The sequence below is a fragment of the Amblyomma maculatum genome, chromosome 9 (genome assembly GCF_055883805.1).
Source record: "Amblyomma maculatum isolate TAMU_Amacu chromosome 9, ASM5588380v1, whole genome shotgun sequence".
In the NCBI taxonomy this organism is placed as follows: domain Eukaryota; kingdom Metazoa; phylum Arthropoda; class Arachnida; order Ixodida; family Ixodidae; genus Amblyomma; species Amblyomma maculatum.
The window spans coordinates 30386160-30411172 of NC_139352.1; the positions used below are offsets into that span (position 1 = coordinate 30386160).

The 25013-nt window shown below is 44.7% G+C and overlaps 1 protein-coding gene across 5 annotated transcripts; it reads right to left on the minus strand.

The window, feature by feature from the left end:
* Positions 1-383: 383 nt before the first annotated feature.
* On the minus strand, positions 384-23851 carry l(2)k01209 (uridine-cytidine kinase-like lethal (2) k01209). 5 transcript variants are annotated; one of them, XM_084578497.1, is made up of 10 exons: positions 23353-23851; positions 21528-21566; positions 21104-21422; positions 18919-19161; positions 15844-16033; positions 9909-9970; positions 7250-7483; positions 6007-6201; positions 5134-5365; positions 384-3161 (listed from the first exon to the last, which is right to left on the minus strand). In XM_084578497.1, exons 1-10 carry the CDS (start codon positions 23511-23513, stop codon positions 3112-3114), a joined length of 1725 nt encoding a protein of 574 aa, XP_084434623.1. In that variant the 5' UTR covers positions 23514-23851; the 3' UTR covers positions 384-3111. The 5 variants fall into 5 exon arrangements, with proteins under 5 accessions (XP_084434623.1, XP_084434626.1, XP_084434625.1 ...); XM_084578500.1 differs by lacking the exon at positions 23353-23851 and adding an exon at positions 22645-23055; XM_084578499.1 differs by lacking the exons at positions 21528-21566; positions 23353-23851 and adding an exon at positions 22096-22607.
* Between the last annotated feature and the right edge of the window lie 1162 nt (positions 23852-25013).

Sequence of the window (25013 nt, forward strand, 5' to 3'; positions counted from 1 at the left end):
CCCAAAATACCTAGAGATCTTTAGATTGCTAAAAAAAAAAAGACCAATCTGGTAAAAGTTCGATTCTGCAATTAGCTTGTATAAGAGATATTTTGGTCTCTATCTGTGTTGTGAAAAATAAATACAAAAATTTTTGTCTCAGAAATTGAGCAAATCACACTCCTAATGATGTTCAGGCACATTGCTAGTAGCTTTTCAACAGCAAAGTACTAAGAACAGAGCACCCGTATGTACCAATGTGAGAAGAGCTTTTGCTGGTTACAATGTTAAATTTCTCTGATGAAAAACAAAAGTGAATAAGGTTAAAAATGTCATAAATTCCAAGTTCAATTTTTTTCAGTTCTCATCTCTTAAGTATTTGTTAAGAAAAAAAGAATGATTCATGCACATTCCAATAATCTGGTAAAGTAACAAAACTTACATGAAAGGCCACGACATAACAAATAAACCCTACTTGTACGGCATACAAGCGCATTTTTGCGGCGTAGTTGGCTGGTAATGAGGGTGCAAACCTTGGCTGAAATTTGTGAAAGCCTAGCCGATGGCACAATTTTCTTTTGTATGGTTGTTTTGCACCCTCAACGGTAAGCAGTATTGTGGTACCCTTTTTTACAGCCAGTTCTAGTATAAATGTGGCTACTATATTGGTTAAGGGAATATCGGGGCGCCAGTGTGCATGGGCAGTGTGCTATGATGAAAAGTCTTAGGGAATGCTTATCGTCTCCCTAGGTGCTCCGACCCTATTCTAAACAGCCCAATATAATAATGAAGACCCCCATAGGCAAACAAAAGTGGTTTTGTTTTCTCATACTTTTGTCACCAGTCTCGGCAACGGGGGGTGGGGGGACAAGAGATGGCACAACACGCAAACATTATGTGGAGATGTAAGTGAAGAACATTGAGATTCACTTACAATTTTTCTAACATTGCAGTGTGCTTACCAAGGAGTGTTTGAAAAGGGTCATGGCTGTCTATTGCAGCTTCCTTCTTTTGATTTTCTCGATAAACATACATTCAAAGTAGTTTGCAGAAGAGCTGCATTTCAACACCATCAGCACCAATTATAGAAGACAAAACTTGCACATATGAGCCACACCAATCACAGTCACACCAGTTACCATTTAAAGCCACAGTGTCAAAGATATCACTCATATTGTTTTATTGTCTCGCAAACCACCCAAAATTACTTGAGATGGTTTTGACTCATAAGTTCTTCAAAAAAGGCACCCTTGCCATGACTGTACAGATACCAGGCATCCTGGCATCCAAAAGGCAAGGAGGAAAAAATAGAGAAAATACCCAAAGCTTGAAGGAACATATCACAATTTTAGAATGCATTGTATACAGATAAAATGCATGGGCCCTAGAAGAGGCACCAGATTTGCCATTCTGAACAGAACTAGGAAAAAACGCAAAGAATGTGTAAGAATAAGTCTACAAACGACTTGCGATAGCGGCAAAAAATAGCCTTAGAAGACGCAATGCAACTGTGACTATCTCCAAGAAATATCCACCCTAAATATGCACATCACAAGAAATAAAGGGACCAATAGCACAGTATGAGACAGTCTCGAAACATGCACTAGTCAACTTGCCTACGGCCGGCCTAAGACCACAATGCCACGACAAACAACGTATTGGTGGCAGGCTCAGACAGCCGCACACAGCTTTTTTCCGGTAAAAAAAGAAAAAAGCATGTTGAACACGTCAACAAAACAAAGACGTCGCAACGAAAACAAATGACTCCCATGCAACGATTACACATTACAAGCACAACCAGCCACATAGGGGAGGTTCCTACACCCATCTACACCTGCACATATTTCGTGCAGCGTATCAAAGGCATAATACAAAATGCAAAAGATTCACGCACAACTGAATCATGGAACCCCACAATCGGTGGCTAATAAACTATGTAACTACCCATTATGAAGAAAACACGTCGAAAATCCTTGTCCAGTAAAAAAGTACAATTAATGGTCCTGTATTTTGGCATCTTGGGCATTCCAAGAAGCATGCAAAGCATGCGCCTTGCACCACGAAATAAAAACAATTAGCTTTATAATCAATCACTGCAACTGCACAACATAGTGTGTGCCCGTATCCAATGCAGTAGTACATCGTATGTCTTGTACAAAGGCCTGAGAAAATCCATTGTCCGAGCAAATACTAAAAGACACTGTAACAATAAACACTATGTCGGCATCATCGTGCCCTACTTGCGCTTCTTATGCAATACAGTATGGCAGTGCACTTCAGCAGCTAGAAAATACTGGTCAGTCGACACGCACTGTCACGAGAGAAGAGCTTTCCTGGTGCATAATTCCGCGTAGTCATCAGACCAAGAACTGCACTACTGCTGCCCAGTTAACACTACACAAAAATTTGCATACCAACAGTTGCTAGTGGTCTGACCAAGAAACTCTCAAGAGAGTCTGCTTGGTGTAAATGAAAAAAACAATGCTACTGACATGAAAAAACCTCGATGGTAAGCCAAAAAGAAGCACACAAAAAAGCAGTCTTATCTGTTGGGCAAACCATCTGGGGCACCCACAACACAGAGAACGACCAAACGTATCAATGATGAAAAACTCATTCAACTAAAGCACGAACAATGTGCACAAGGGTGGCAATTCTACAATGCAACAGTACCACCTCGCTGTACAAGACATTGGTAGCCCGTTGGTGCACAGCGCAAGAAACGACAATGTGGCACACTTTTGCAAAGTGCGCCGCTTTTCCAGGGGCACTTGCATCGAGATAACACGGCAAGAATTCCTAGCAGGACTCCAAACAAGCCCTACGCCGAAAGCACAACGAGGTTAACGACTTCCTCCGCAAGGCAACCGGACCCCACTGTACAATATATCTCAAGATCGTCCCCTTCAGCTAGTCACTTTTCAACTTCAACCAAAAGGCTGAGCTTTTCCGTCAATAATGATTTGTCGCAGAGAAGATGAGATTCGACGCCAGCATCACAGACCGTCCGTCACTCATCGGACATTCAGGCAGCACCACTTTCCCCCGCAGTGGGCGAGTCGGGTGTCAGTGCATGGCGGTTGGCTCTGGAGTGATGAAGAGAGCCCACCGTTCTTTCGCTCCACTTCCCATTCACAAGTATTCAAGGGCTTCGGTGCCAAAGTACCGGTCTCCGAAGTTTCCTGGAAATGCAATGTTGGGCAGATGAATGTTTGCTGTGAAATTGACTGCCTACCGATCCAACAACTATACTCTCTATCGATCACAAGAAAATTGTACAAATTATGTCACCATGTGATGGTAATGTTGCAAAATAAGAACACAGAAAAATTTTAGACCTTTAGAGCTTCTACCTGCGAAGACAACAGCACCAAGGCAGTGAAATGCACGGAAAGACCAGACCTGCTAGTTTTGTATAACACTTGTCCGTTGTAGAACACACCGCTCACAGCAAGCTTGACGATTCATGTCTGCGTATAAATTGAAAACCTGCCCAAAGTAAATGTGCAAAGTTTCGTGCTTACATGCAGCTTACGACGCATACATGAGGAGGGAGTTGGTCCAATCTTTAGGGGGGAAACGTCCAAGGTACAGTAGCCTTGTAACAAGGGAATACAGTTTAGGCTTTATGTAACGAACCTCCATGCAGCGAATTCCACAATATTACGGAGTTTTTAGATTCCCCAACACCGCTTTCATTGATGTGCGTGCATTGAAAACTTCATGTAACGAACATGCCGTGGCAGTTGATCGTGATATAACGAACTCAAAGCGCTGACTATCTCTTAGCTAGAATCACTGGAAATCAGGTAGAATCCTACAAGTTTCACGACGATAAAACACGAATTGAGGTGAAAAGAATGTCTACGATGGCAATGAACAACTGCAGTTGATACAAGGTGCCATGTAAGCTGGGGGGGTAAGCTGGAGACCTGAAGAAGATGAAGAAAAATTAGAATTACAGCACAATCATAAGTCCTAACCGCTACGGCGACTGAAGAAAACAAAAAATAGCTGAGTGTTTCTCACGGCCCGCTCCCTGTGCTCTCTTGCCATTCATTCCTTTCCCTACTCCATGCAACTCTTTCAGTGCCTTTTCTTCCTCGACGCCTCCTGCCACTTCCTTCCCACCGTCTATTTTGCCTGTGCAATGCCTTGTGGCATATCACACAGCTCTGACGTCATCAAAAAAACGATATCCATAGATAGATATCCAGACAGATTGATAAAGAGGGGGAGGAAAGGCAGGGACATAAATAAGAATGGTGTTTCATTTGGCTGCCCTGCACTGGGGAAGAGGAATTGGGAGATTAAAAAGGAGAAGAGAGAAGGGGGCAAACAGCACAGCCATGATCTGTCACTCAAGCCAGTCAGTGCCTCATAGGCCTTGATGGCAGTTGAATGCTCAGCAGCTCGCAAATCTAGGGGTTGTGAATTTCACTCTAGCAGTCTTGAACAGCAGTAGAAAATTTATTATCTTATTTGTACCTAGGTTCCAAACATGCAATGCACTGAAACCAATACAGCGAAGAAAAGAACTCGTTATGAATTGCCGTGCACAATGTTAATGGGCACGCAACGTGCCTGACCACGTGAACGCCAACAAACATACACTTGCACTCAACAAGCTTATCACTCAGCGTGACGATCACAGATTGTCACAACCTCTGACACACTGAAGTGCTACTCTGTGTATGAATCACCATACACAAAATTAATGGGCACACAATATGCCTGACCATGCGAAATGCCAACCAACACGCACTTGCACTCAACGAGCTTATCACTCAGTGTGACCGTCACGAATTGACCGTCACAATCTCAAACACACAGAAGCGCTAATCTGCGTATGAATCACCATACACAAAATTAATGGGCACACAACATGCGAACGCCAACAAACACGCACTTGCACTCAACAAGCTTATCCTCAGCATGACCATCACAGATTGACTGCCACAAACTCTGACACACCGAAGCCCTAATCTGTGTATGAATCACCATACACAATATTAATGGGCACACAACATGCCTGATCATGCAAACGCCAACACGCACTTGCACTGAACGAGCTTATCACTCAGCGTGACCATCACGAAATGACCGTCACAACCTCCGACACACCAAAGCGCTAATCTGAGACAGTGCACTCACCAATGCCGGGCTCGATGTAGAACTTCTCAGTGATCACGGGGTCGACGGCCGTGGTGATGATGCGCACCTTGGGGAAGGCGTACGCCACTGAGTGGACACCTGACTCGGCCATCAGCAGAGACACCAGCATGATATTCTCCTCAGGCACATCATGGTCGAGCAGCACACGCACAGCCATGATCGACGCTGCACCAGTTGCCACCGTCGCATCCATCAAGAGGATGGTGTAGTCCTGAGGGAGAAATACAGTATGGTAAGAGTGTGGGCTAGTTGGTGTTCCAATATGTATCACCACAACACAGCAAAAGACATGCCTAAGGCACGAGGGCACACAAGCGCCGAACTTCTAAGTGGCATTGTTGGGGTGAAGCGCTACTTATATTATTGATTTGGCAACATGAAAATTTCTTAGCTCGTCACTTCGTCACAAAGAGCAACTCTTCATTTGTTACATTTATTAACTCTACATTTGCACTTGCTAAACCTGCAGGGATCTGCCGAATGGCCGCTGAATGCAGGTCCACAATAGAGTAATTGGTGTCGCTTTCTGCAGGCTTTTGGCATTCTGCGCAGCCAACTGTCATGTCGCGTCGGAATGCAACAACACAAATAGTAGAGATCGCACTGCAAACACTGCACCACCTTCGGTGTCCAGAGGCTCGACTGAACGAGCAAGTGCACTGGAGGCCTTGTTGACCTCTCTGCCTCGCAAAAAGAGGGGGCGCCTAGAACCGCAAAATGATAACAGTGCCTGGCGAGCCTCAAATATTTTTTTTCTTTTTTTGTCTTGTGAAATTCAGAGATGCCATTCCGTAATTTTAAGCAAAAGAGGTGGAAAAAGTGGAAAGAGAATGTTAAAGAGTGACGCAACACCTTGATGTCCTTGGGTAGGCGTAGGTAATAGAGCTCGGGTTCCCCCGTGTTCTGGTTGGTCTGGATGAGAATCTTGCCCAGCCGGACGTCCTTGAGGACATCACACAGGGCCTGCTCCATGGTCTCAACCGCCCGCAAGATCGACACGCCACAGATCTTGCCGGCTGCACTTCGCTTGCCATTGTAGCTGATGCCCTGCAATGACAGAAACACAACACCACAAACTAATTTCCAGAGGTTTTTTGACATATGCACATTCTGGTAAAAATCTAACTGTAGGTTTTCCTCTCCACCCCGACGATTTAGACGCCGTGTTACAATTCATTTGCACGCAACTCGATTTTAAGATATGCAGTTTTAGTGGCTCCGGTTCAGACTATTTCTGCGGGCAACAATGTGTTTGTGATATCACAAACATTATATTTGCGCGACTGCCCGCTCCCAGTGTGATCGTGAAATTTCGCGGCCTGTATTAGGTTATCTTGGACATTTTCGGTGTACTGCACAACGATTTGCAGGTTTTATTTCCACCATTCAATCGTTTTTCCAATACTGTATGTGACAGCACCGTTTCATCAACTGGAATGTCGCTTCTGGCCATGAAACCGGTTTCAGTTTTGATCTGCTGCTCTTTCGTTTTAAAAATAGTTCTACTTGGAATTTCAAGAAAACAAATTTTTGTGTCGGAGTCAGGACACATCAAGGAATTTAATGCACTCAATAAATAAAAATCATGGAAAAAAAAATACTTCAATTGCCCTTTAAGTCAATGGGTTTGGAGCCAAAAGCTTCCTGTGCGTCACCAAAGCACAAAAAAAGAAATGGCAACAGATATTTATAAGGGGCTGTCAGGTTAATGTGATTTTTGCACCCATGTGCAATGTCAGTGCAAGAACCCCAGGTGGTGGAAATTATACTGAGCTATCCACTACGACATCCTTCATAGCCCAAGTTCTTTTGGGACACTGAACCATACAAACCAAACTAAACCAAACCAAAATGATAGTACTACCAAGGAACTATTCAAATATTTTTGCCTTAACTTATGAATGTGCTCAAATGCATGGAACCAGCTGTATTCAGATTTTGCTTTGCAGGTTTAGGCAAAAGGTTTTGTGAGAGTATGTGATACATATATTTCTTTCCGCTGAGCATAACTCGTAAGAAATAGAGGGAAGAATGCCAAGAACAGAGTATGTGCAATGCCTACGTTGCCCACGACGCGTTAGCCAGTACCACCCACCTGCGGCGTCTCCACGGCAACATCCTTGAAGGGCAGCTGAGCAACGGTGTACTCCATGAGGAGGCGCATCAGCCGCTTCGAGTAGAAAATGAACTCGTCACGCTGTGTGGCGCGGTTGCGGATGAATGTGTGGATGCCGCGCAGCTGCGGAGTCTGGGGCAGCAGGTGAAGCGAAGCGGGCAGGGGTTGGCCGCTGTGTGACTCGGCCATCTTGGAGCGCAGCTTCAAGCCCCGCTGTGGTGGTGGCAAACCCAACCATAAGAAAACAAAGGCCAATCAATCAATTAATTTTCATCAACAGAGGGTGATAAAATTTAGACGACAAGTGTGGCAAACAGCAACTGCAAAGCCAGACAGTTGCTTGAGTCAATTCAGAGTTCTCGGCAAATTTGTTTCATTTATTTACTTACGTAATACTGCAGGCAGTATAGGCCCAAAACATCACTTTGTTGCAAACAGCCACTTAAATTTCACAAGGCCAACTTCAACAATGCTAACGAAAAAATCACCACCTTTCTTTTAACGCGGCAGTAAAGATGCGGGCGCAACAGCAAAGCGAAAAAAGAACTAACCTGCAGCGCCCTTTTCCACAGTACAAATCAACACATATGGCACATATGATAGCGCTAGTCGCCATAGCCGTGATGATCTGAGGTGTTGGCACAATAATTCCAGCCAAAACTAATTTTTCTTTTTTCAATCTTTTGGTCTGTGACAGCATCCTTATACTTTCTCCCTCCTGTCACCAAAAATTTCCGTTATCTCATCTTTCGTTCGCATCTCCTTTGATCTGTGACCCTGGACGTACTTCACCCACACAACAGCTAAGGGTGGCTCTGTATACAGCGAAATCTCACTGACATGATCCTGCTTAACCCTTCCAGGACTGAGCTATAGTCCATCGCTCGCATATAAACAACTGTGTTCAATGCGCCGCCAACCGGAAATTTTTTGTGTAGCGGAACAAGTCACCTCATCTAGGCAAACAGGAACTGTAGTTTTGGCAACACAAAATAAATAATTAATAGGAGCAGGGTGGTCTCAAAAGTCGATAAAAATGGCATTAAGCTCACGTCAGGATATGCTACGAATTCAGTGTGACTCTGCTGCTTTCAGAGTGGAGTTTTCGGACGACAGCTTGGGGCACATGGTCCAAAGACATCGCAAACCCCTGACTTCAAGCTTCAGATGATGAACCGTGCAACGATCAGCCTGGAACTTCAACTAGTGGCCCGAGGAAGCCACATTTTCAATTTCAGCTCGCACTTGAGCAGTTAAACGTGCTCGCTTTGTGTACCCGCTGTTTTATTTCCATTAGCTAGGGTTTCAACACGCGAGGTGGCTGCTCAATCAGCCGCATCGAGTGGGATATTTGAGCACCCAGATTTCAGAAAACAGCTCTTAGAACAGATTTTCAATTTTAAAGGCAAACTAGATCACTCTCCACCGCCCTCTGCATTATGTGTCAACCATAAACGATGGAAGTTTGAAAACACAAAAAATGAAGGCGGTGCCAAGAGCTGAGAAATAAATGCCAAGATGAAAATTAACGTTTCCATAAACTTAACAATGTTGTTGTGAAAAAGGCGCACCTGACAGCCGCACCACATTTTTGCACCTATAATAATAATAATAAAAAAAAAAGCTATGCAGCATATTTTGTACAGACTTAATAGTTTTTATTGCGAAGTTCTATAAAGCCTTTCTCAACTTTCGGCCACTTTTTCTGGCAAGTTCATAGAGCGATGCCCTTTCGTCGTGTCATGCATAAAGCTAAAACCAAAGGAAAGTAAGTATTTGACCGATCATCTAAATACGCAGCTGCATTTTAGTTTGCCGTCGTTAATTGCGTCAATTTTTTCATTTCATGAAACTTTTTTCTGAGATCCTCTAGAGTCCCCGCTTTACTTAAGAGCCCTCAAAAAAGTTCAAACAAAACAGCGAAACATACACAAGCTACGATTTATTAAAGTAATTAAAAAATAATCCACATGGCGAAAATAACTGCCGATTAGGCTGGCGAAAAACCTCGACAATCGAAGCATTTAACCTCAAAACAACAGCAAAGCAAATGATGTCTGTGATTTGTCTACATCAAATTATCATGCATCCCATGTAACAAACACCCAATTCTTTACTCTCAAAAAAGAAGCAAGCCCACGGCGACACGGGCATCCTATGAAATTATGTACATACTCTCGATGTCATTCACTTCTAGCGAACAAAGTGACTATCACTGGATTCATCACAGTTAGTTACTTTTTAAGGATATCTGATGGAACAGCACTAAACTAAGCTAAATCATGCAGGTGTTACGTACAGGGCAGTTAAACTGATCTTTTAGACAGCAAGAATGCATGGAAAAAGAAGTGAAATGATACAATCATGCATTACTGTACTCCAAATAAAGCTGTCGAAAGAATCAAAACTAGGCCAAGTAGAAAAAGCTCGTCCCCCTGCTCGGCAAACTAATTACCACTGACATGCAGTTACTAACACAGCAGCATCAAACTTCACAGAGGTATACAGCACTGTCTGCAAAATGACGAGACTAAATCAAAAGAGAACGAACAAAGGCAATCACGGCAGGGTTACAGCGAGAGTGGTAAATCAGAGTAGCGTTTGATAGTTATCTCGAGCAATCTGATAGCGGCCTCACCGAGACTAGTTGTGTGTGGACATGTTGGACAATCAGGTTGATGGCAATGTGGTTCTCGCCACCTGTATAAGGCAAATGGACACAACAGAGCAATTGTACAGAGGGAACCTGGAGACGGAGACAAAACTTTTTTCATGCAGCTCAAACAGGCTTCCATAAAAGGACAGACAACAAAATAAGCAGGAACAGTAAACAAGAAAGCAAATTATCTTCATGTACATTAGTTGCACACGCACGCTGTTGAACATAAAGCTTGTTTTAATGAAGTCGCTGACATGGCAAATGACTCAACCGTATATGGTACAGTGCTAGAATATGCAGACTTAAATAGACAATTATGAAAATCAAAACTGTGCTCAGCGGTCCCATAAAGCCATTGAAACAAAAAATTACATAAAAATGACAGCTTTTCTAAAGGATGCACTTATTTTTATATAGCGAAAAGGTGTGGCTCCACATTAAAAATTAATTTCAATTTTTTTTTGCTACAATGGAAGCCAGCTTATGTGTGGCCCGGTTCATGCTAAAAATCGTGCCCCTAAGATGAATTGTTTTAAAAGGGCTTAAAAGATGAAAGGGTTTTAAAAGTTCGATTAGCTTCGGCTTGTTAGTTTTCAGCACAGACAGTGAAACTGCGTCAAACCGACCCAAAATGCCAACAGGCGTTTGCCAATAAGTTTCACTTTCTTCGTCAAACCGTTCCGCTGCTGATACGTGTTGATCTGCACGTGATCTAAAAGTCACAGTTCTTATCTGCAGGGCATCACCACCTTTCAGGGGGATCATTTGCCGCTGGTTGCACAGAGTCGTGGCTAGCGCGCTACGGACCGCCAGGTATCGACCTCGGCATTGCTCTGCCCGCTGGCACAATATTCACATAGTTCATAACATTCTGCACAAAAAGATGCTGACATATGCTGATATGACACTAGAGTCCTTCGGGCAGAAAACCTATCTCTTCCCATGCTTCTGCGTGCCAAGTTTTTGTTCGCTCTGATGACACGAATTTTTGGATGATACATATTTTTATGTGACCATGTAAGATTTACATTACAGAGGTTCTACGGTATCTGGTGGCTGCATCCATGTACATGAAAGATGGATATATAGGTCGATATATGATTATGCAGAAAGCAAGCTGTAAGCATACTGTTATGCTCGAAAGCCTTCACGAAGATCGAGGTGTCAGAAATGCATTGTCAGCTACTAGTCTCTCAGGTTCTGCGAGCGCCCTACCAACAAACATCGTCCTTCTACACAACACCTAGTGCCTCATTTTTTGGCCGTTACAATATGCTAACTTCTAGCATAAAACTAACGTGCAGGTTTTCGATTTTCCCACTTGTTTCTTAAGCGGTGACAAAACTAAAAAATATGAGTGTACGGCCCGCGGCGCTTAGCCAGCGGAGATACAAAGTATCCTCCAATGATCTCACATGAGCAGCATATATGGTAACTTAAAGAATCTTTTTCCCTCAAGTACATGGACTTCGTTGAAAGGTTAAAGTTTTTCAATACATAGGGACTTCACAAGTGATGTGTAGTGGATGGACATGTCCTACTGTACATGTGTGCTGGTGGTTATTAGTGTGTGACTATGTGACTATGTGGTGATCTCCGTGACTGTCCAGCGGGGTATGAGTTTCTGGGCAAAGCATCAAGGGTCTGTGCGAGCCTGAATTCCTTGTCCTAAAACAAGGCTTCTTTCGCGTTCTTTCATCATTTGAATGAGTTTGAACATGTTGAGTATTTTTAGGAGGAATGAAGCAATTAACGCGAGTTCCATTATTTATACTTAAAATGCTGCAACAATTTCACCACAGTTATGCAACTTTTTTTTCTGCGGATCTTAAGGCCACACGCACACAGAGATATTTAGTGTTCTACTGCCATTTTCAATGCCTCCGAAGTCACGCATGAGAGATCGAACCTTCATTGGTTACAAAATCACGCGGATGGGTTATGGCAATTGCATGAAAAGTGAAAGCTGAGAAAACAGAAGAGCTAATTCCCACATTTACCAAGTTCATTATCCTCATGTTTATTTTAGTGAAGTTTAGTCATAGGATTTGATGCACCAAAGCAACCCTGATTATAAGCGGCACCATTGTGGAGCAAACCGGAAATTTCAACCACCTGCGATTCTTTAATGTGCTCTGACATTTCACGGTATATAGGAACCTTGCTTCTTGCCTCCATCGGAAAAGAAATCACAATAGCCGGAATTGGAATACATAAGTTTTAGTTTTCAGTGTACAGGCCTAGCACTCGCGCTAGGCCTGGCAACATTCATAAACGTCATCTCACGGTTATCCAACATCTCACTGTTCTCTGTTCTCCTGTTTTCATCGGCTAGCCGCATCGTAACATTTGGTGGAGACCCCCTCATCCTGGTCCAGAGCTTCGGCGCCCAGTGACTTCTTGCGCCGTTGGCGAAAGGTTAGGAAGCATCGCATGGCTGTTCCCCAGCCTGCCGGACCCAGCAAGACCTTGCCGTTCCTCCGCCCTGTCCCCCCCGCCCCGACCACAAGACACGACGAAGGAAAGACTGACCCGAGACGCCACACATGACCACAAGACACAAGAAGAGACCCGAACGACCATACATGACCCCACTGACCAGATGTACTGACCAAAAACCCCACGATCCAAGACACCGCTACACTTCAAGATATCCTCCCCTGCCTATGCCATGTGGTGCGTGCCTTGGCCTCCGCCATCAAGTCGTGGGAATGTGTGGTCCGAGAGTGTCCTGGACTAAGGTTCATCGGGAATCATCGTGCCGAATCATCAACATTGGTAAACTTCCTCGTCCACAATCGGGACGATCGCTCGGTGACCCCGGGTCATGTTACGGACGATCAAGAAAGAAGAAGCGGGCAGTGGCGCCGACAGGAGCGCTCGCGCTAGGCCTGGCAACATTCATAAACGTCATCTCACGGTCATCCAACATCTTCTCCCTGTTCTCTGTTCTCCTGTTTTCATCGGCTTGCCGCATCGTAACAATATCAAGAAGGTTCCATTGTACAAGGCAGGGCACATCTTCGCCTTGTGACTGGTTATGTTCTGCATGGCAGCAGAGTGGACAATAAATGGCTGCATCCACACCATTCTAAGTTACGCCATACCAGCCTGGCATTCGGAGTGAAGTTCACGGAAATGTCAGTGGCAAGGCTGTTTCAGGCCAAGCAACACTGTTGCGTTTACACAAACATCAGGCTAATCTTTTTTTCCCTTAGTTCAAGCAACAACGGACAAAATGAAGCTACAGTGACTAACCATATGGCACGCGAGCTGGTAGAAGAGGCCAACGTTTGTAAAACGTTTCTCTTGGAGCAAATGGCATGCAAGAACATGGAAAGGTGGTGAGGGAAGTTGAGAAAGTGGATGCTCGGCAAGTGTTCAGTGTAAAAAGGGTGAACAGACACAGGAATGGACAGCACAGAGCTCACAGCAGCGGTGGCACAGCTGTGACAGCAGCCTCTTTTCGTCAATGCGGAACGCCTTGTCCATTTTTTTTTACTGTGCCCTCGGATGTGTGGATGAAAGATAGATAATAAGGGGACATGATATTTTCACTGTGGCAATCACAGACAATAGGCGGAAAAAAAAAAAAACAGCGTTTGTCACCGATAATATTTCTCTAAACACCCTGGCCCCTACAGATAATAATATGTATAGGTTTCAATACTTTTCTTCTTTTTTTTTTCTGTGCCAGAAATCCGTCGAAGAAAAACAGACTTGGGTGATGCTGCTGTTATCCCTGCCTGATCTTATAACCAAACCCCTTTGTGAGTCGGATCTATTTCTTATATCGACCACAACAACAACGATGATGATGCTCCACTGGCAACTAAATTATTTCAGACCTGCGCACCACCTTCTCTTCTCAATTAATCTACCTGCAGCTAACATGTTTCTTATGTTCCTCATCCTGACGGTATGCCTAGAAAGTTCATTTTCTTTTTTATTGGCATGCAGGAGGCCTACTGACACATCAGACGGACGGCACTGTGCAGACTGCAGTTTTCACAGTGGTGTCTACTTGTGGCACGCCATGTGTGTGCAGTATTGTTGCGAAGTTTCAAAAAGAATGACTTCTCGCATTTAGGAAACAACGCCGTACGAAACTTTCATTTCATGTTGGGCACGGCTGAAGGCTCGTAAGAATGTTTGTTGCATGCTTTCGTTGAGTTCATTGCAGCATAATACATGAATTAAGTTCCTACCCACGTAGTCATAGAAACGGATGAGCAAAAGGTTTCGTCACAATACAGTCAAATTCACTTATAGCAATACCGGTTAGGACAATACATCAAGTATAACAGTGGACTAGCACAGCAACGACATTTTTCTTTTCCATGACTTTTACTATAAATAAAAACGCTTGTAAAAATGCTCTCATTGCGCATCAGTTATAACAATCGCATCTGGTCCGAGAGCCAATCTTAAAAGAGCCAAAAATGTGGAAGCACTACAACCACATCGGCTTACAATGTGAAAGCATGTGCACGAAGAACTGGAGGAGCCGACCGACGGATCGACCTGGCGCAAGGAAGATGAAAATACCAAGACTTTGCAATGTCTCCTTTGATAGAACCGCCCATTATAATAATGTTTCTGAGGGTAAGCTGATAGCGTGAGCGCAGTTTTCCTTTTCTTTTGCATCATCACTATTCCCTCTGTCCTGCAAGCACATCAAATTTCTCACCAAGAGTTGCTTGTGGAAAGCGAGCTTTGTTCGAAATGCTAGTGATGGAAAGATTAGGGAAGCTCCCAACGGTGTTGTGATCATGACGGTGTGTCAAGACTTGACAATATTTCTTGCACACTGACGGTACAATCCTATGGAAAAGGCGCCTTGCAAAAAGCACAGTCCCTCTGGGGCCTCATTTTCTTTCTTTTTTTTTATCGTCCCCCCGCTTCGGTATGTGCATTACCGCGAAAAGCACCATTATAATACGGGCCTGCATATAATATGTGTAATTTCGGGATAGCAAAAACGAAGAGATTTTTTTCAGCATATAACGCGAATGAGAAAAGATCAAATTTATTTGCAATTCATTTCATTGCCACCTCGCAAGGTTCGCATGCCCTCCCTCCATTTGTGTGTCCAATAGAAAGAACTCTGTGCCAGGCACCGAACGCTAATTCATTAATGCTAATTTGTTCCCTTTCTTCAGCAGACACGCCTGATCAGAAAGTTTTTGAGAGATAATTGTCATTCTGTGTATCATTTAACCAGAATTCCTTGCTAGAAAGATCTTCCAGCAGGGAGAAGCCCGTGCAAAATACCGAGTTCTGCTTGATGGTCCAGACATCCTACATGGTGCATTCGTCCTGCTCACGGTAGTGTGCGCATCGTGAAAAGCAAGCGCCGCAATCATGACGGTGGCCACAAGATCAGCGCGGTGAAACTGAAATCCTCGAAACAGTCAACCAATGTCACCGCTACATACTTTTGCTGGAAACCTGATGCTGATAGTGCTAAATAATAATGAAACTGGAACTGCAAAATTTATACTGAGAAATTGCTCGGATCTGCATATAATACAAGGTGGAAATCTCACACAATAGAAAAAGAAAGTTCCTCGTATAATATGCAGATTTTGCAGGAGATGCGGTCGTGAACCAATCAAAGCTGATTAATACAGATCTTTCTCAGGAAGGAAATCAAAATTTTAAGCTGCTTTACATTCAACAAATGCTCCGATATTTGTTATTTATTTGATTCTTGGCATAACGCGGCTAAACAATCATTGTTTATAACAATATTCCCTTGTCACTTCAATACTTTTATAAGTAGATTTGACTGTACTGCTCTCCTTGTTCTCCAGAATCCTTTTTTCTCATGAAAACAGCTGCCTGAACCAGGCTGGACCAGATGGCAAACATGCACACCGGACCCAAGTAGGAAAGAGAGAAGAATACCCACCTCGGGGAACGATGAGATCAGCATGCACCATGGAAGGAGCGATGTAGTGGTCGAAGGCAGGCTTTACAAAACGCTCGTACTGGCCAAGGCAGCCCTCGAGGTCACGACCGCGCTCCGTGATGTCGCGTTTTAACCGCCTGGCAAGCCGGATATCACTGTCCGTGTCAATGAATATCTTCATGTCCATCATCTGGCACGGGAAAGAAGCCAACAGCGACACAGTGTCAGAAACTGGCACAGTTGTCTTGCCAACTCTCATCTTGCATGGTGTACTATATGCTAGGCTTGGCTAATAACAAAGCATGACAGGGCAAATAAGCTAGGCAGCCACATTATAATCAACATAACGCTACAAATCTGGGCCCCTCTAATATAGTGATTTCCACTGGTAGCACCGGAGAACGTTTTCTTGCTCTGGGATGACGATTTCAAATTCCATTGGTTGACCAAGATAGGTTGTGCGTATTCCACTGGCCATTTGGAGCAACTCGGGTTTTGTTTGGTTTGGTTTGTGGGGTTTAACATCCCAAGGCGACTCAGGCTATGAGAGACGCCGTAGTGGAGGACTCCAGAAATTTCGACCACATGGGGTTCTTTAACGTGTACTGATACTGCACAGCACACGAGCGCCTAGCTTTTTACCTCTATCGAAAAACTGCCGCCGAGGTCAAGATTCGAGTAGCCGAGCGCCATAACCACTGCGCCACCCCGGTGGGGGCAACTCAGGTCACTGTTAGCTCGATCTGCCGACCAGAGTCTGATCTTGCTGGAAGTTCAAGTCGATGATGTGGTAACTTCCAGACGCTGCGGGATTTTTTTGGCTATTTTTAGCCGTTTCAGCAGTATCGGCAGAGGACACTGGAACCACAGTTTCTTTCTTTTTTTTTTTGCTCGAACACGTCGAAGTGAGTCTAAAAAATACCTACAGCAATAAAATTGTGCGAAAGCAAGTTGCTGTATTCCTGCCTATTTATCAACCGCGAAAATTTCACTGCTGAGATGTGACTTCAACTTCCGGAACCAGGTCAGCATTACTTCCATTGCGTGCTCTACCAATTTCCGCTGGTCAACCAAAGCTGACGGCTGATTCGCTCTGTAGCGCGTTAGGCCGGTTTGAGTACCCAGCTCCGATCGACCAGTGAACATTGCCACAACTGATGTCGACAGTGGGCACTTAAAGCGGAAGCCACTGGCGTGGTGAGACCGTGGTACCATTGAAGTAAGCAGCACAGTTATGCCATCACGAAACACCATATCTGTACTTGACGATAGCTCCTTCAAGGCAAAAATACAGGGGCAGAGTGTCCAAAACATTTACTGAAGCTTCTTTCAACAAGACGTGCGTTTCGAATTCGCTGTAATCAAGGAAACTGCTCGTGCTGTTGGGACACGTGTCTTTCTCTCGCCCTCTTCTTTTTCCATCTCTCTATTTTCTCCTTTGTCCATACGAGGCAGCGGAGGTGGCACCATCGCAATTTCCTGCCACTTCAAAACCTGTCAACCATAGCTGGTAGCTCCCTCCTCGTACAAACGGTAGTAGAGCACAGGTGGTCTAACCATCTTGCATGTCACAGAGGATTCAGAAGCACAGCAGACTGATTTCGAGTTCATGGATCACCTAATACTTTCATTTGAAAAACGCAAACATTCAAACTCTTACTGTTTACTGTAAATTACACTTCTACTGGTCTCTGATACATTCTGAGATTCAGTACACAAGGTTTGCATTATGCTATAAAAGCATTGCACTCTTGCAAAACAAAGAAAAGGTGATCCAGTGCAAAGAAAGCAAGCATGCACTTCAACCCCCATGCCTGCACAAGTGATATACCTCCAATATCAATCTCTCACAACACAAATTACCTTACCTACCAAAGGTGACATTAAGGAACGCTTAAGGATTACATCGACACAGCTACTAGAGAACCATGCCTACTACATGAACTGTTTCAGTCACCAGGCTCCTCTAACATACTGGCTTAGTCCTGGTTTAGCTGCAGAACCACAGTCCTCTAGGCAGCGTGCCTAGCAAACCCCTATTTTCAAAATCCCCGACTTTTCCAGGTTTTCACTGATTATTTCAGTTTATGTTCCCTTACGAGTGAAGAGGCTCAAAAGTGTAGCTGCTAGTGATAATGAGAAAAGACAAATAATCCAGAACAAAAAGCAATTTATTAATCATATTCTGCAATTTACAATAGCTAAAAGGCTGTCTTTAGTATTAATGGTCATTAAGAACGTCAAAAGCTTAATGAAAATTAAAAGCGCACTGATGCTAGCCTCAGAGCACGAGAGCTCATTGTCTGCAAGCTGCCCACCCCGCAATCAGCCGAGCCAATCCAATCCAATATGGCTGCACGCGCATTTGGCAGCAAAGCTCACTGATCGCTTTCGCGCTGGCCGCTGGCGGCACTGTTATTCTTGCTTTCTGTCGCGTACTATTCTCACGCAGCACTTCCGCATATTTTATTGAGTACCCACCTCAATGGCGTATTGGTACTTCTATTGTGGCAGCTCAGCTATGCGCTGGCGTCAAAGTAATATATCGCGCCTCGCCTCGAGGTGCGGCCGCCGTGGAGGCCACGCGATAATTAGACCGCGCAAAAAGAAAAAAAAAAAAGGAAAAAAAAAGCATGAATACACGAATAACATACTTGCTGTGCACCTGAATATATTGTGCAATTTTCCCTGACTTGATGAAATTTTTGCTGGTTTCCCCGACATTTAACTGATTTTTCCTGCTGCATAAAATTTCCCTAACAATTCCCGATTTTCCAGGTTGCTAGACTCCCTATCTAGAGTGGAAAAAGCTAAATGTAAAGTCTCTGAGATGTATGTCACATAGCAGCACTTGAGAGACTGCCGGTCTTTTACCTCTGCACATGATTCACAGCAATGTCACACTAACCGAAGCTGCTCTGCTTTTTACACAAAGAAAGCGCTCCAGTATTTTAGCAGAAACTACAGAACACTGGTCACCCTTTTAGTATGAAAAACAAAAACAAAAAACAAAGCATAGAAAAATAAAAACATGTTCCATGCAAAGCAGAGATAACCGCAGAGTGGTGCACTCACGTCAAGGAGCTCCTTGTTGGTGAAGCAGAGGATGCCCTCGAAGATGATGACGTTGGCCCCGTACATGAACTTGAAGCGCTTCTCACGGGAGTGCGTCACAAAGTTGTAGATCGGCACTTCAACGCGCTTGCCTTCCTTGAGCTTCTTTAGCGTCTCGATGAGCAGGTCAAAGTCAAACGCATCCGGGTGGTCAAAGTTGAACTGGTTCTCGTCAGCTAAACGGTGCTGCTCTTCACCCAACACCTGCGGTGCAATGCACGCGCACGTCAAGACTTGCACTAAACGTGCCAGGCAGCCACAGTTAGTGCCAAGCACTCTGCTGACAGTGTCAAGAACTAAGAACAGTGTTGCACACGGTTCCTTGACAAACAGTCTGGCTAGCGTTCATGGCATGGATTAACATAGAAAAGAGAGCTGCATCCCAAACAATCATGTTGGTTTATTTACTGACCAAATCTCCCCCCACCCCCTCAAGATTTGTGGACGTATTGTGCAAAGATTACATCCCAATCCAGTTGCAAACCAATCAACTAGCCCTACTCTTACTAGTCGATTCTGACCAGTGGATAAGAGTGGGGCTAACTGACAGGTTTGTGACAGTCTTCATGACGTGATAATGATGTGATTGCTGCATGATTCAGCCTCTGTGCACGCTTTTGGCATTACCCATACAGTGGCAGGTAAAGATTGCCAGGCAAGACCCTACCCTGCTGTATAGGGAGCTTTCATTTAAGCCATGGTGGTTGGCACTTCGGTCAACATAGGATACGAATATGCCATATGCATGTATAATATCCTGTCACAATAGATTTATTTTCCTTAGAATTGAATGAAATTCAATGCATCAAATATCATTCAGTTGCAATAAAAAAAGAACTGCTGCAATTAAGATACATCAATCTACCTAAATTCCATTTGAAATCACTGTGTAGGCTTTTAAAGTGAATTAAAACCTTTCTGCACAATATTATAAACGTCAACTTTTTTTTTTTTTTTTCTGGTTATACTGCAGGACTTCAGGCATCAAAAATCCAAGCCAAGTATGAAGTCACCCACAAATCCGATAAATGTCAACATTATGGCCGACATGACTGAGAGCAGATATATAGTACACAGATGCACGGAGACACGGGCAGCACGCAACTGATCCAATTCCAAAAAGCTTAAGCGCTGCGTTACAGCTTTAAACACTTCCGAGATAGATGCACGTAGAGAAGCAGCCAGCTAAAAACACAAAGACCCAAAGTGATCAGCACTCGCTAGTAGGCCACGGCTGCTGCTGTGACTGATAGTAATAGCTTCCTATGATAACATGTGATTTGAGTAGCTTCACCCCAGAATTAACATCTGTTTCTACGAAACTCGAGGAATAGATTTCGAGAATTGAAATGCAGCGATTGCGGCACACAGATGAAGAAGATGCCCCACATAGAAGATGCCCCGCAACTTTCAACTTCGGTCATGTGTACTTCTTTTTTTCTGTGTGTTACTTGTTTCTTTTGCATAACAGATGTCCAGCACATGATCAGTTCAAGGCCAAATGTGAATGAGTTTCTCAAACTCATTCGATAGTGAATGTCATTCCAACCTGATGGCATAAATGTTCTCGTATAGCAGGCAAATAAAGGCATTAGATGGGAATGCCATTCAACTGGAATGACATTAAATTTGCTAATGTGACAGGAGTATAACTGGCTTAGTTCCACCTGTGCTAGCCTACGCAGCAGAAACTATGTGCTGTATGCTATCGTAACACTTGTCACATCGTGTCAGCATCATCAGCCTGACTACACCCACTGCAGGGCGAAGGCCTCTCCCATTTTCCTCCAATTATCCCGGTCTTGTACTAGCTGCATCCACCTGACCCCCGCAAAATTCTTAACCTCATCCGTTCATTTACCTTTCTGCTGCCCCCCGCAGCGCTTTCCTCCTCTTGGAATCCAATTTGCTACCCTTAGCGACCATCGCTTATCCATTCTTTGCCCTACATGTCTGCCCATTCCCGTTTATTTTTACCTTCCGCTAGAATATCACTAACTCGAGTTATTTCTCTGACCCACGCTACATGCTTCCTATTCCTTAGCGTGGCACCTGCCATTTTTCATTCTATAGCTGCCGGCATTGTCCTCAACTTAGGTAGAACTAATGTGCAATTCCTTATACAACAATTACAATTCCTCATTACCTTGTAAAAGGAGTCCATGCTGAGCAACGTCACCCAGGGCACGTTCAAGGCCTCGATGATCTTCTTGGCCACCGTTGTCTTGCCCGAGGCACTACCACCGCAGATGCCAATGACAAACGGTTCCACAAGCTGACCCTGGGCATTATACCAGGGTGGGCGCCCCGCCGTATAGATGGTGCGCTGCCGCGTGTGCAGCAGTGAGTCGTCCTTGGCAGACCCCGACCATAGCCTCTCACGACGTATGCGACGCGGGGACATGCACGGCGTCTGTGACTCTGACAGGAGGTCACTGGCACTTGCCACGTCATCACAGCTGCCACTGCGAAGAAGAGAGGAGCAGGCACAAGAGCAAATGTCAGTGCTATGCAACTCTGCAAAACAGGCACCACGAGCTGAAAGTCCCACTGCACAACTACCCAGTTACCTGAGCTCACTCCAGGAGTTGCGAGAATCAATTCTTGTCCTGCAGAAAGTTATTAGACGAAAAGTTAGTAGGCATTTAGGCTTATCCTAGCTGTTATTGCTCTTCGGTGGGCACATGGGTTGACATGGAGAGGGTCATTATAAAGATAGTGCAAGAGATAAAAAAAGACATTAACCAGACAGACATGCATGCAGCAAACGAAAGGAAAACCAACTTCAATGAAGAAAGAATATTTAAAGTGCAGTAACATGCTGACTGTAAAAGTCATTAACGGGCTCCACAAACAGTGCATACCCATTCCAACTATTAAGATTTAAAAAAAGAATCGAATAATGATGCTTCCGGCTATTTTTCTTTTCTTTCTCTTACCACTGATCTTGTTCATCGCTACAGATTAAGATTCATCAATCGCCACCAACTCGAGAGAACAAAAGATTCCGTACTTACTGCAAGAAGCTGGAATAAAAAGATAAATGTCGAGAGGAAACCACTAGAGGGAAGATAAACGCCATCGGCAAGTGGAGGCGCGCAATAAGTGACGCCTGATTAAAAACAAGTACATGCTCACCTCTCGACATCAACTTGATCGGCCCTGTGCGAGCAGAAACAATTAGAGCTAAGAAAACAATCGTCACAGCGACAATCGTTTTCCATGAGATCTAAAGCTTTAGAATCCACACGCTTGCCTAGACGCTCGCGCAGTGTCGCCCAGCTCGTTATCAGGCTTGCCAGTCACATATACAGGCAGTAACGGCAGGAAAGTGCGCCTCGGGCAGTAATAACAGCACACTCAGTATTACACGCACCAGTGTGCGTAATAGCGCTTGACACGCATTGCTGACCCCGAATGCTGTTGCGGTTGTGCAAATGCACGTGGACGTGAACAGGGCAAGTCCCATCACACATCGCTTTGGATTACTGCCACCGCGTTCCGGAACGATGAAGTGCCAGAAACAAATCACGTACCACAACCTCGTTTACAGCGCGACTTCCTCATCCTTTGACGTAACATCAACAGCACGCTCACTGCGTCAGTCGATCGGCAAAAAGAGCACACGCACGACTACCAGTACGCGCTTGAACGATGAGCTCATTTTACAACAGCGCGAGGTCTCACCTGTCGGAACTCGCCGAACTCGGAGGGTTGCGTTCGCTCGTCATGACTGGATCTCACGGCCGGCAAGACATTGAGCGGCAAGAACACAAACACAAGTCTGTGGCAGACCTTCAGCAGCGTATGCTGTGCCCTTCTCCACGGCTACAGCAGAAAGCGCTCTGCGGCGAATCTACTGCCGACTCTGCGACTGGCTGGCTGTTGTAATCTTCACGTTTCGTGAATGCTGAGGCAGCTAAAAATACTGCGCTCACCGCGCCGCCCTTTCCTTTGGAGAAACGCACGTGCAACAGTGCAGAAAAAGAAGGCTACGATGAACCTCAAAACTGTTTAGCGCTGCCGGTGGCAAGACGCAGAACTCACGCTTGCTCAACGCCAACGAGCCGACAGATCACCAACCACCACACTACAACAATCGATACAACACGAGCTCAACTTGTATGCAGTGCGCGACAGGCACAAAATGCCGGCGCTCAAGCCGCTCATCGCGACGCGTGTTCATAAACAGAACTTCAACTAATCGCACGTTCACACGACACTGACAAATCAAAAACGTCTGACCACTCACTAGAGCCCAATTTGAAGTTGGTATAATTATTACAACCACGTAGTTATTGCCGAAAGCCGCAGTAATACAACCACATGTTTGGCGTCAAGCGTGTCACATTTCACGTCAACACCGATCCCACAGAACAACAAAAAAAGGCTTACTTTTCCTTATTGCCAGTAGATTTTTCGCACGGCTGAGGAGATTCAGTTGATTCTATCGATGCGATCTTTTCCGGGACTCCTCGCGGCGTTGTGTTGTCGCGATCGCCGTCCTGTAGCCGCTGCTCCTCTTCGGCTTTGTTTTCGCGCTCTATGGGGGCCATTGCCTCACGGCGACTAGCTGTGCTGCTAGCCGGACACGCTACACCGATCTTTTCATCTATGGGGCGTCCCGTAAGTGCACTGCCGCAAAAACTGGAAATCCCACGTGCTCTTAGTACCGGCTCACAGATACTCTGCTGCCGTCATGCAACGCGACGCTCAACCGATGGCAGCGCGCCAGGGACCGCGCGCGTACTAAAACAAAAACAAAACTGCCCGCAGCGCTGTCGAGTTGGCCAATCACCTTCTACCGCGGAGCGCGATATTACGAATCCTTCACATCTGTAACAAGACGCCCGGTGTAACGTTTATCCGGCAGGAAATGTCTTTCATCGTGCAAGGAACCCCGGAAAGACGACAGCGGAAAAGTTGGAGAAAGTTTTTCGATGGCGATAGTTTCCCAGGCTCGCTATCTTTGATGCAACGTGACCCAGTTGTAATATATCCGTGCTTATATAAATGATCCCCCCTAGACTATAGGCACCATCTTCCTTTTTTTTGTTTTTTTTTTTGCGATGAACTCGAACGCAGATCTACATCAAGCGGTAACCTAACTTGATCTGAAAACAATTCATAGCGCAACTCGCCGCATGGCAAAATTCTCATAAACACAATAGAGACTTCTAGTTTAGAGCTTGCCCTTACCGCCACCGTCTACCGCTATCGCGCGAGCGTCAGTACGCATGCGCAGATCACCGCGCGGGCGACAGATGGCGCCACGTACATTGCTGTCAAATTCTGGCGACTCCGCACGCAGGGCGCGGAAGCGGTAGATGGCCGCGGTAAACTAAATGTCTCTAATAAAAGAAGCTGCTGCATTCAAACTTCTAGCCTATTACACTTTGTCAAGTAATGTTCTATCTGCTGATTTATTTAGAAATTAAAAAAAAAAGTATAACATTCTCTGCTTTACAAATAAAAGGAGGTTAAGGAATTGCAAGACAGACGATGGTTGTAACATAGCATAGCCACCACAATTAAAACAAATTGCACACATACTAAAATTGCTTTTGGTATGGTATGCATGCATGGTAGTACATTGGTTTGAATATCCCAAAATTAAGTTGCATGGGTCACGAGAGATGCTGCAGTGGAGGGCTTCAGAGTAATTTCAACCACCCGAGGTTATTTAATGTGCACACACATTGCGCAGTTCAGAGTGCGAACTTCTGGACGAGTTGGCTAATGCTTTAGTGACAGAAGAACCACTGGAAAGTGGGGTGCAGAACTACAAGAGAAACACATATTTGCAGACAGTATATTTAACATTGCATACGGGCACATTAGATTTTGCCTCAATTTTAACACAGCCAGTACAGTATTATTAAACAATTCAAAAAATAAAAAAATTCTACATTAGTATGAGAAAGGTGGTGGAAAAGAGAGGTGGTCGGTAAGCGTGTCCTCTACTTGACAGGACTGAGTGTTGTTCGACTTTGGAGAAAGTGTGAAATACCCTCTTTCCTAAGATAAAGTTTAAAGGAACAGCATTTGGCAACTAT